This window comes from Candoia aspera, chromosome 6, assembly GCF_035149785.1.
Source record: "Candoia aspera isolate rCanAsp1 chromosome 6, rCanAsp1.hap2, whole genome shotgun sequence".
NCBI classification, from domain to species: Eukaryota; Metazoa; Chordata; class Lepidosauria; order Squamata; family Boidae; genus Candoia; species Candoia aspera.
Genome location: NC_086158.1, coordinates 48,960,677 through 48,972,922, shown reverse-complemented (window position 1 = coordinate 48,972,922; position 12,246 = coordinate 48,960,677). Strand labels below are relative to the sequence as shown.

The 12,246-nt window shown below is 36.3% G+C and overlaps 1 protein-coding gene across 1 annotated transcript in view; it reads left to right on the top strand.

Annotated features, from left to right (window-relative positions):
• The window catches only part of SLF2 (SMC5-SMC6 complex localization factor 2), a 38,200-nt gene extending 26,196 nt beyond the window's left edge, over positions 1 to 12,004 (top strand). The window contains exons 10-20 of the mRNA XM_063307078.1: positions 363 to 438; positions 1,135 to 1,276; positions 1,860 to 1,965; positions 2,468 to 2,644; positions 3,325 to 3,422; positions 3,531 to 3,615; positions 4,990 to 5,112; positions 5,988 to 6,065; positions 7,393 to 7,479; positions 8,882 to 8,950; positions 10,600 to 12,004. Of these exons, the coding sequence (XP_063163148.1) occupies positions 363 to 438; positions 1,135 to 1,276; positions 1,860 to 1,965; positions 2,468 to 2,644; positions 3,325 to 3,422; positions 3,531 to 3,615; positions 4,990 to 5,112; positions 5,988 to 6,065; positions 7,393 to 7,479; positions 8,882 to 8,950; positions 10,600 to 10,635 (1,077 nt within the window). The 3' untranslated portion in view covers positions 10,636 to 12,004. The remainder of the gene's footprint in view (positions 1 to 362; positions 439 to 1,134; positions 1,277 to 1,859; positions 1,966 to 2,467; positions 2,645 to 3,324; positions 3,423 to 3,530; positions 3,616 to 4,989; positions 5,113 to 5,987; positions 6,066 to 7,392; positions 7,480 to 8,881; positions 8,951 to 10,599) is intronic.
• Positions 12,005 to 12,246: the final 242 nt, after the last annotated feature.

The window sequence follows — 12,246 nt, the reverse complement described above, 5'->3', positions numbered from 1 at the left end:
TGGGAATGGATCAGGGGTCCTAGCAGTTTCCCATGGCACTCAAAGTCGTCATGTTGCTGATCCCAGTGTTAGGAGATGCTATATTAATAATAATCTAATTCACCTTGCTCCTTTTCCAGAAGGCCCTGAAGACGTGGTTTTATCAGTGGACCTAGGGACCCCAGGTTAATTCGGAGCTGATCAAGTGGTTAATTTGAATGTGTTCGTTGCCGCTGTGGGGGTGGAGGCTTATTGGGTTTTTTTTGTATTATGGATTTTAATTTGGAGTCACTGTGTGTGAGTTGGGTGGCTATTTAAATAAATAAATAAATAAATATGTAAAAATACATTTTAGTTTGCTAAATATCATTTTTCTCAAATAGATGATGTCAATTCACCCAGATAGCTCAGTTTCAAGGAAGATTTTGGATATGTTGATGATATTAACAATTAGAAATTGTAAGTATCTGAACTAAAACTTGAAACCTTGTAACCTTACTTACTATATAACTCATTCAAAAGAAATTTGATTAAATTCTGCTGTTAACTTAAACTGATTAAGCTAAAACTACAGTAATGTGACTGATACGATTCCTGTTCTAGGAATATGGGATATTGTATATGATATTTTTACCAGTACAGTAAAAACGTACTGGTAAAAATAAGTAATGAATACAAGCATCAGATCTCTGATGCGTAAGTATACTCATGATAGAGTATAGAGATAACTGCATATCTCTATCATAACTGCAAAGAAACTGGAACTTGGTTGATGCAACTAACTGATAGCAAAACAGACAGGGGGCCTTTAGAATATGCCATTTAAAAGATATTCTGTGCAGATACAATATTTTCAACCATTTTCTCAGTTTTATAACACTTATTATTTATAGGTATTTGCTCTTCTGGATGTCATTATATAGAGCAGAAGTACAAGAATGATAGGAAAAATGTTTAAAAAGTAGGCTTTGTTTCAAGAAATCTAATTGCTGTAATCTGAAAAATATGTTGTGATCATATCGCGTTTTGCTATTTGTTAATTCTGCTCTGCTTACTATATTCAGAAATTATGTAGTTATTCTTAAGTGATCTGATGCTTGCATTCTTACTTACTCTGGCTTGAAGAGAAAATTGTCACTTTTTTTTTTGCTGCAGTTTCTGATGACAATAACCAACAAAAGCCATGGATTCCATCATTATTCGATATAACAGCTGTGTTAATCAATATGGGTATTTCCTTCAGTGTGCTATTTCCTCTACAACATTTTCAGCCTAGCTTTACTGAAAATGATATTATGTAAGTATTTAGCAAAAGGTCATAATCTGAAGTATTAGGATAACATCCAGTCTTCAGGACGTGTCCAAAAATTTGCCACCAAATAATAATTTTTCATGTGACAGAAAGGGAAAATCACTAATAATTTGGAGTACTATTAACTGCATTTAAGTAAATTAATTTTAATTAAATATAAATATGAATTAAGTCAAATTTACTTTCTGTCCTTGCCCACCCTACTTTTGAGGGTGTGTTTCTCAGCATGCCACTCAAAGTCTAGTGGTGACCTCAACTCTGAAAAAAGTTGTACACTTCTGGTTTAGCACAGTGGCCACTTTTTAAAAAAAAATCCTGTTCTTTTACTATAAAAGATCACTAAAGCCTTTGTTTTTGCAATTTTTCTGAAACTCAGATTACCATGTGTTTGAAGCTTGCTACAGTATGACCCACATCACAGTGTGCAAAAAAATATTAGTCCTGAAACCTTGAGATACAGAATATTCTTTCTAGGTTGTCTCTTCATAATAGGCTACATGTGTGAATGAATATATGTCATAAAAATATGTCATAAACTATATGGCAAACAAGTCTCTTTTTTAACTAGGTCTGAAATGCATGTAGCTGTGAGGAAACAGTCAAATGAAGACATCTGTATAAACCCAACAGCTTGCTTTCTTCTCATAGAGAGCAATCTTTGCAATATAGCAAAGGTAAGAATGCTGCCTCGTTGTTTTTAAAAGTCGTCTGTTGAGTGTAAGAATATGTCTACTTTACATGAAAATTGTATTTTCATATAAAATAGACACATTTTCCTGCAAAAGTAGTTCAAGGTACATAGGAAAACATTTCTCTAGAGACAGAGAAAATTATCAGGAATATATGGATACTTTAAAATACTACTTGTAATAAGGCTCCAAATGACACCTTTAATCAATGTGTCTGTAAATATAAGTTGGAAGATGGTATATTGATTCTTTATGACTTGAATTTGCTGCCAGTTCTATAATGAAATGCTAAAAGTTTTTTTAAATCATTCAGTGAATATCAATATGTAATTTATTGTTATTTTTAAAAAGTTCACTAAAATCAAGGACACATTCAGAATACACACACACACACACACACACATAGAGTGCTTATGCAATCTACACCTGTAGTCAAAATTAATATTGCTAAAAATGTTTCAATTATCTCCCTTTTTCCTTCCTTAAGTTTCTACGACTGTGTATAAATGTGCGCCCAGAAGGTTACACAGATAAAGAAATATTTATGCTGCTACTGCTACTATTTAAACTGAGTTTAGAAACAGAGCTGAAGCAATTTCCACTAGTAGACTTGGAGTGCCTTATTATAAAATTGTTGGAAAATATCAGAGACTGGGATACTGAGGTAACTTAATTTGTGATAATTTAATTCATTTTGAGAAGATTGAATTTTTAGTTTTATAAAAACTCACAGCATCAATTAACCTTAGGCTTTCTTTAAATTATGTGCGCTAATGCTCATATGTATATACCACCTGATAACTTTGGATTACCACTATGTGCAAACTTTCTTCCCAAAAGAAACCACAATTTATTTTTAGCAGCAAAACCCAATTTTAAAAGTGTTATGCAGACTGGATTTTTGTTTAATGGAGAAACAAACTAGGAATGATCTATAAAACCCATAATTATTTTGTACATCTGCAAAAGTGATGTTAAACAAACCCTAGTTTTATGTTAAGTGTAAATATAATCAGTGGTTTAATTACGTTTTGTGGGACTGATGTACCTAAACAATTGTAGTTTAAGCCATTTACTAGTAACTGCTATTAGATGCCTTAAATGGAAATATTTTTGCCTAATGAGAGGTGCATTTTCAGCTGTAGTGATGATAGCCAACTTTTGTCTTCTCCGTAAATATGTATGTGATGATAATAAGCAAATCCTATCAATCACATGCTGTGAATATTCTTTAAAGAGAATAAATACTTGTATTTATTGTCTAACAATTACAGACATAGTGATACTGGATTTAGCAGTTGCTTGCTAATTCTATTAACAAATTTGTCTTTCTCTTTTAAAAAGATGTCTCAGTTATCCTTGGCAATAAGTTGTCTATCCAACCACCATCATAATCTGTTGTGGTTTGTTCAGTTTGTCCCCAATTGGACAACCCGTGGAAGGTAAGTTTTTAAGGCAATACCATTCAGTATGCCTATCAGGATTCATGCCCAAAGCACCAAATTATAATAGCTCATACATTTATCTTTATGTCACTTTTATTCTTCTAGACAAATAAGACGACATCTTAGCTTGGTAATAATCTCAAAGCTTCTTAAAAACAATGTGAATATACCCAGTAACCATGATCAGCAGGTAGAGTATAAATTCTTTCATTAGAACAGTAGTTTGCTGGAGTTAAGACTTGTTTGCTCAGTGAAGGGGGTTTTTTTTCTATTAATTTTTTGAGTTTAACTGTCTTATGTGCTTGCATTGATCTCTTAAAGTAAAATCTCATTTGAGTCTAGCTCCGTTGCTGGTGACTTCCTAAACATGAGCATGTAGCTTTCTTGACATGCTATGGAGGTAGTTTACTTGGCCTTCTTCTGGATGTTTTTTTGACTTCCCAGTTTAGCCTGCAGCTCTAGAATTCCCAAGTCGTCTCCTACCGATGTAGTAAACAGGGCTGACTTTGCCAGGGTTGAATTTGCGCTGCTGCCACCTGCTGAAGCATAGGTCTCATTGGCAGAGTATAAACTTGCATTAGTAATCTCTCCATCCTGTTAATTCATGTCTCTTCCATTTCTTTGTTGGGATGAAAAAATTATTTCTCTTTCAGCAGTGTACAACTTTCATGTACCTGAGGGCTGCACCTACAGTTACATAGCCAATTGAGGGCTACCCCTGAGAGTGGATGAGACATTATTTTATTTTTTATATTTTGCATGTATATTGATTTATATTCATTCTGATATTTCTAATTGTTTAATTTCTGCAGTCTACACAGTTATAGGCTATATTCACTTCTGCAGCAAAATTCCTCTCTCTAATGTTGCAGCTTATTTTGCTGTTAGTACAGAGTGAGTGCAGGATGCAAGGAGGCACAGCATTTTGAATGGCAAAAGGCAGGGATTGTGGAGAAAGGCGATCTGGGGACACAGAAGAAGTACAAAGGGAACAGATCAGGGAATTAGAGCTAGGCAGAGAAAAACAAGGGGAAAAGTAGAAACATTGAGCAGAAAGGAAGCAGAGGAGGAAAGAAAGAAACAGAGGAGGACAATGTGGAGAGGAGGCTGTGCTGAGGAGAGAGAAGGCTGGGTAGGTACCAAGCAGAAGAGACTTTGTGAGCTACATCCAGATTTCCTGCTGGGCTAAATATGGCGCAGAAGCTGTATTTTTTCATTTTTCTTCTATTTAAACTTGTGTTAAGGGCTGGTATTTGGATTCTTATGTGTCTTCTAGAAGTTTTCAAAGGTTTAGATAAAGGGGGAGTATGATCTGCATCTACCTTATTTAAACTCAGAGCTAGTCTTGTTGATATAGCTTGATTCCTCTTGCTATGAGAGTCCTTCCTATTTTATTCCTGGTGTCAGGGTTTCAGAAACCCCAGGCATAATGATTTTGAGAAAAAGACCCCGCTACATGAGATTATGCTGTGATATTTTAGTTTTTAAAATGATTTAAGATAGTACTTCTCAAGGTTGAAAAAAGCCAGAATGTAAGCTGTGTTGCACTCTGATCTCCCAATAGATGTCACTTCTGTGTAAGGAGCTAGTGAAGATGAAACCTTCAAGTCTGTTAAAGAGTCTGTCAGAAACTTCAGAACAACATGATGGTCTTAAAGATCGTTTTCTTTCTGAATCTGAGCCCCAGGTAATATGCTGCTGTTTTTTTTAAAGCAGGGTTAGACAGGATATGCTGTGGTAAGCTATATTTGTGGTGGTTGATTATATAAGAGATGCTCGTATTTCAAAAGGTCCTGTGGCCACATGACCGAGTTGCTGTTCTAGGTGAAACAGACTGAATATGAGTAATATTAATGGGCTGGAGAATTCATTTCAGAACATTCTTTTCACTGAAAAGGAATAATCTATAAATGTTGATATTAAGACTGAAGTTCTCTGATAGAACTATGGTTAATCAAGTTTCTTAGTTCCTCTTTTATTTATTGGAACAGATTGCTTTGTGGGGAAAAGTAAGTGGCAAATTGTTTAGTTGCTGACATTCTTTGTAATCCTTTTCCTTTCACTTTAATAAATTCTGTTAAGAAGACTCTATGTGACTCATGCTTGGGAAGAGAATTATTCTCCATTTGAGGCAACTGCCAAAGAGTCTGACACACAAGTCCCAGTATGCAAGTGGCAGAGTGTCTGGCATTAGTGTGAGAACCCACAATGTGTGTAGTTTTTTTTTATGATACACAAATTCCTTCCTTTTTTAATATAAACATGTTTTGTTCTAACTTGTGTTTCAGGAAGATAATTTTTCTTATACTATTTGCAGATAGTTGAGAGTTCAGCATATAACTGTATATTTTCCCGTATAGAGTAGGCTAGGTTGTTGTTGGCCATGCACTGATAACTTCCAAGTCTAATGCTTCATATGCAGTAATTTTCCTAGGATATAAATGAAGGCCTTCAAAAGTTGAATTACCTTAAAAAGAAAAACCTGATGGGTTCCTTAGCCCCAGAAATGTGGTAGTTTTTCTAAATAACCATTTTACTAAATATTGCCTGCTTTTTTTCTAGGTCTATTACCTGACTTACGTTCTTCTTCACTTGGTTAGGGAAGCTAGCAATTCTGAGCATACAAATTCCAATCAAAGAGTAAGTAATTTGCTCAAATTCCTGCATAACATGTAAAGGTTTTTTGCATGAAGATACATGTACTGGAGCTATAATCTTTGATATTGAAGCTTCCATAGAGAGTACTTTATGTAAGCAAGTTTGATTTGTGTATTAGCTTCTTTGTGAAAATTAGTGATGCAGACCTGGTTATTGATGTCCTGCAACTTATTGTATGTAGACTGCTCAAAATATGGCCATGATTACAACTCACTTTTTAGAACTTGAATTACACTGATTGTTGAATCTTCTTCATGCTTTCATGAAAATATAGTAGTGAAATATTAGGCTGCAGTCACTGATCTTCCATTGTTAATGGGGAAGACTGTAGAAAGGTATAATTGTGTTCAATTGTGAATTCAGTTATAAAACAGAATACAGTCTTTACAGGACTGTGAAATCTGTACAGTTAGAGTTTGTGCTGTCATGGAGGGCTATAAGCACATTCAGATGAATATTTATTTATTTACTAGATTTATATGGCCACCTGATCAGTACACAGCTCTGGGAACCAAACTATCAATAAAATAAACACCATAATTAAAAACAACTAAAAACAACATTTCATGCATGAAGCAAAATCTAGAAAAGAGCAAACAGCAACTATATCAAAATGTATATAGCACCAAAATCCAACCAATTTCTAATGCTGGTAGAAGAGAACATATATAGCTCAGGATTTTGGAGTCCTTGGTGCTCTCTGAGCTTGGTTGTTTGCTTGCAGATGTTTCATTACCCAACTAGGCAACATCATCAGTGCGAGTGAGTGTGGGGTTTGCTCCCAATTTATATATACTAGCTTCCTTGCCAGTTTTGGTGGGATTGTGGTTTTCTCCTTGGTAATTTGTTGATTAAGGTATTGTTTTCTGCTTGCTTGCTTGCTTGTTTGGTGTTAATCCCTGCTCATGTGGGTGTTGGTTGCTGGAGAGGATGTGTTTTGGTCTTTTTGTTTCCTTCTTAGCTTTTTTATTGTCTCTTTTGAATGATGTGTAAATGTGGTTTATCTTTATGTGTCTATTGATGGCTGATTTGCCTGAATGCCAAGCTTCCAGGAATTCCCTAGTATTTTTGGAAAGAAATTCCTAAATAATTTAGGAATAAAAATAATTCCTAAATTATTTAGGAATAGAGATTCCTAAATAATTTGTAATTGTCTATGGCATGATCATATTTCAAAGTGCTAAAAAATCAGATATAAAATATACTGCAGCTTGACAAATTTTGGAAGAAATATTAATGTAATTTATACTTATAAACTGTGGCAACAATTGTTTGAAATAATGGAACTAAACTTTTAATGTTCTTTTAGAAATGGCTGTTGAAACTCTGTAGCACCCTGGAAAAACACGTGAAGAGTGATATTAGGGAAGATGTCAGACTGTTTTACAGAACTAAGGTGAGTTTGCCTTTCCTTTTCTCACCCCCAAAGATATGCATTATTTGAAGATCCTCTTTTTTTTTGTCTTTTATAATTTCTCTCTACAATTATAGCATCTTACCTTGATCAGGGCATACAAATTGTTTGATGGTTCTTACATGCTGGATTCTGAACCTTTTCTACCACTTCCTACTTTCTTAGGCATTATAGTAGATGTAAAAATCTAACAAAAACAATAGCACATGTAGTGACGGAAGATCTGGATATCAACAAGTAGGGATCTTTGTTTCTTTCTCAGGTGTCATGTTGGGCTTCAGCCAGTATGCAGGCAGTCCTCAGCTTACAATGGCGATTGGGACTGGAATTTCTGTTGCTAAACAATGTGGTTGTAAAGCGTGATCGCATCACTTAGTGATGGTAATCCCTGTAGTCCCAGTTGCCGTTGTTAACCAAATCCTACTGTTGTTAGGTGAGGCAACTTCCTGCCAGCTTCCCACAACCAAAGTCAATGGGGAAGCTGGCAGGAAGTTGCAAATCCCAGGCCAGCAGGAAGGTAAGTGGCTGCTGCCAGGTGGGGGAGGGTGTGAAGGGGGTGCATGGGGTGCAAGGGAGGGTGCGCAATGGTGTGAGGGATGCATGAGAGGCACAGCACAGGTTCAGGGAGGGTATGCAAGGGTGTGAGGGGGTGTGCGAGTAGCACAGGTCAGCGAGGGTGCACGGGGATGTGCAAGAGGCACGGGTCAGGAAGACTGCAAGGGGGTGTGCAAGAGGCGTGGGTTGGGGAGGGTGAAAGAGGGTGCGCTAGAGTCATTGTGCTGGTCAGGGAAGGTGCATGACAGCGGCAAGTGGCTGGTGCAGCGCGAGCATAGAAGGGCTGGGGAAAGTGCGCGGGTGGGGGAGACTTACCTGAGAGACTTGTGACCTTCCCTGCTGGCTTCCCCATTAACTTTCTGGGGAAGCCAGCAGAGAAGGTTGCAAGTGGCAGTTACGTGATTGTGGGGTGCTACAACCAGTTGTAAGTACAAACCAGTTTCCAAGGGCCCAGATCGCAATCATGTGACCACAGGGGTGCTGGGATGGCTGGAACTCCAAGGACCAGTCATAACCACCATTCATTCAGCATAACTTTGAATGGCTGCTGAACAAATGGTCATAGGTCGAGGACTACCTGTAGTTCATAATGCCAGCCATATACTGTGGCTGTGTAAGTGCTACTTTACTTAGAGTCATGTGCGTGAGATTTGCCCTGGGCCCTACTTGTATGGAATAGTCTCAGTCTTTAATTCTGAAGTAAAATTCTGTCTTCATTTCTTCCAAAGTAAGTCCTCTTATATTCCTAAACTATATTCCAAAGTAGTGTAGGCCTGCAGCAATAATCATTACTTCAGCTTCCAACCAGTTTCTAACTTCCTGCCTCTAGGTAAAAGACTTAATTGCCAGAACATACAGCAAATGGCAGCAAATGATACACAGTTCTCAGGTTATTCAGGTATGGTGCAATTACAATAAATTTTCATACAAAATATGATATATTGTCAGTTAATAAAGATGGCGCAGAAATAAAAATTTCTGGAAAGAAAACTTTAGGCATGTTAACAAGTAGGAATAGAAATAGGAATAAAAAAGCTGGGGAATGGAGTAAAGGGATGTGCAGTGCCAGATTTAGACTTGGTGAGGCCCCCAGCCGTATAAAGCTTGGATGTGAAAGGTGAAAGGTCCCCTGTGCAAGCACCAAGTCATGTCTGACCCTTTGTGGGGACGCCACTTTCGCGATGTTTTCTTGGCGGACTATAGCGGGGTGGTTTGCCATTGCCTTCCCCAGTCGTCACCTTCCCCAGCAAGCTGGGTACTCATTTTAGCGACCTTGGAAGGATGGAAGGCTGAGTCGACCTGAGCCGGCTACCCGAGAATCCAGCTTCATTGTGGTGAGAGTTTCGGTCGCAATACTGCCGCCTACCACTCTGCGCCACACGAGGCTGTTAGAAAGCTTGGAGAAAGCTTGGAGGCCCCTTGTTAAAAAGTTACACCAGAAGGTCTCGCAAAGGCACATACCAAAACAGGACCTTGGGTTGCCACAAAAAAGTTGAAAACATATATATGCCTTTTAATTATTTAATAGCAAGGTATTTAAAGTGAAAAATACAAATTCTTTTTTTTTTCTGGTATCCACTCTCAAATGTTCTCTTCATTGTAAACCAGAAAACATAGAAAATTTGGGCTTAAAATATTACTTAACTCAATTACATATAAAACCATTTTAAAACCAGACATTAAAAATTGCTATACAAGATTTTAAAAACTACAGTACACATAAAAAGCCACATAAAATTCTAAAAGCCCCCCCCCCAAAAATCTGGAATTTTGTGAGGCCCTCAGATTGTGAGGCTCTGACTGTAGCTTGTTTGGTTTATGCCTAAATCCAGCGCTGGGGATGTGTGAGTGTTCGATCTTTCAAGTATCCTTGAAGAAGTATAGTAACTCAAACTGTCCATTTTCCTTTCTGTGTATTTCTTTTTAATTCAGTTAATAAAGGAAAAAGAGAAAACACAAACTATATTACGGATAGTTTAGGGCCACCTGTTTGTCTCAGTTTTATTAAAGCTAAGGGTATGTGTGTTCCTGTTCAGTCCTCTGGAATAGGGATGAAAATAGATTCTCATAAGAGGATAAAATATATGTATGTTTTTCACATTAATTTTTAAATGTTCCCAGGCATGGGTGAACTTTTTGTGCTATGTCAGGTGCTTTATTTCCTTCTGAAAGCCACCAGCTTGGGGAGATTGAACCAGTTAATTGATCAGGACCTAGTGGAGGATAGACTTGGCTTTATGTGTGACTTCTAAAGATACTGAATGAAGCACCAATGATCTTCTGTCAAGTTGTGACACTTTTTCTCTCCTCCTGTATTTTGCATATTAGAGCCAAAACCTGATTTCCAAAAGTTGATAAGTGAACACAGAAAATAATGTGTGAGCTTAAGGGTTAATTAAATCTTTCACTGATTGATGTACCAATTAAATTGATTTTAAAGCTGTGTTGATATGTCAATAATTTTCTACTAATTAATTTAGTATTTCAAATCCATTTTTAAATGTGTATATCTTTCCATCTAATTACTTTGACAATCTTTTATTATAGGGGCAGATCTATGACTTTTGGGTCCCAGATTCTTAAAAAATATAGGTCAGACTGGAAGACTGAATGACCAAGAAAATGAGCAGCAAGATTATACTATTGTCTAAGAAGAGGCAGTCTTGTAAAGTGCACTTAACTTCCCCCAATAACTTTAGTAATTAAAACTGTATTTTTTAAAAAAACAAACCATTTGACATTGGGAAGGTTGCTCTTATCTACATGATAACATAATATCTTGTTTTTCTCAAGTCAATCTGAATTGGATGAATACATTTTTTAAAAATCAGGGTAGGAAGGCTTATTTGGTCCTTTTTACAACAAATAGGGTTCTTACTTTCCTACTGTGAAGCAGAATTTAGAAACCATCATTGCTGTTTGTTTTCAATATTGAGGATGCTTCTCTGCTGACTTTACAATATTATCATTTATGTGGATGTGGCTCCTAACTTGCATTATTAGCATATCTAATGTTTTAATGCCTATTAAAATGGAGAGAAACAGTAATTTGATGGATGAATGCATAAACTACAGCCCTATGAAAATTTGGAAGCAAGTTGTAATTTATTCTGTTAGAGCTTACTTCCAAGTAAATGTGCATAGGCTGTAGCTTTAGATTCATAATAAAGAAACCAGGCCCAGCAAGTCCATATTGTTCAAGTGTTTAAGAACGGCCCATGGTTGGCCATACACAGCATTCAGGTATTCATGGATATCACATGCTAATAATCTTATGCAATAGTTTGGTCAGTCTTTTGTATAAGAATTCATGTATTCCTCTGTTTATATCACTTTGGACTATGTATATGTATTCAGTCTTAATGTTACTTAATACGAATGTATGTATGTATAATATATATATTTGTGTGTGTGTGTATATGTATATAGAATTTGTGTGCCATTTTATAATCTGAATACTTGCACTGCCATATCTGTGAAAAAATAAAATTTTAGAAGCCATAAAAATTAAATGCTATAGAAATAGTATATATAAAATACTTGACTTTTATATTCATGTTTAAATCAAAATATTCATGTCAAATAAAGTAATGACAAAACAATTGTATAAATTGCTAGTTTCTAAGTGTGCAATAAGCGCAAGTAAATCATTCAGGAATTTTATCTTTATTCAATGGGTGGTGGTTTATACCTCAGAATTGTAAATCTGTGTCTTACTTTTAATCCTGTTGAGAATTTCATTAAGTCCAACATAAAGTTTGGGTGGAAAATGCTATTTTAGAAGGAATAAGTAGGGTGGTTTTTTAAATTTAGATGATGTAGATTTTATTGATTCTTCCTGCATTCTATGCCTGGTATGCAAAGAAGCCCTGTGTCCAGTTAGAAATAATTTCTGCTCTCGTGAGACGTTGCACTCCTCCTTTGCATCTCTTGCTGCATCTCTTGGCTGCAGCACCTTGGATTGCAATTGAAAACTATTCTAGGAGGTGTAAAGAGTGGCATTTCTAGGAAGAAACCGATCTTAATAGGAGCAGCCTGGTATATCTGCATATTCTGGCTGTGGGGAGAGCCTTTTTCTTAAATTGTGCTTTTGAATGTACTGTTCTGCCAAACTTTTAAAGAGAATACAGAAAATAACCCTTCAGTTACAATGTATAATCTGTATATTGTGTAATATCTGTATATTATGTGAAG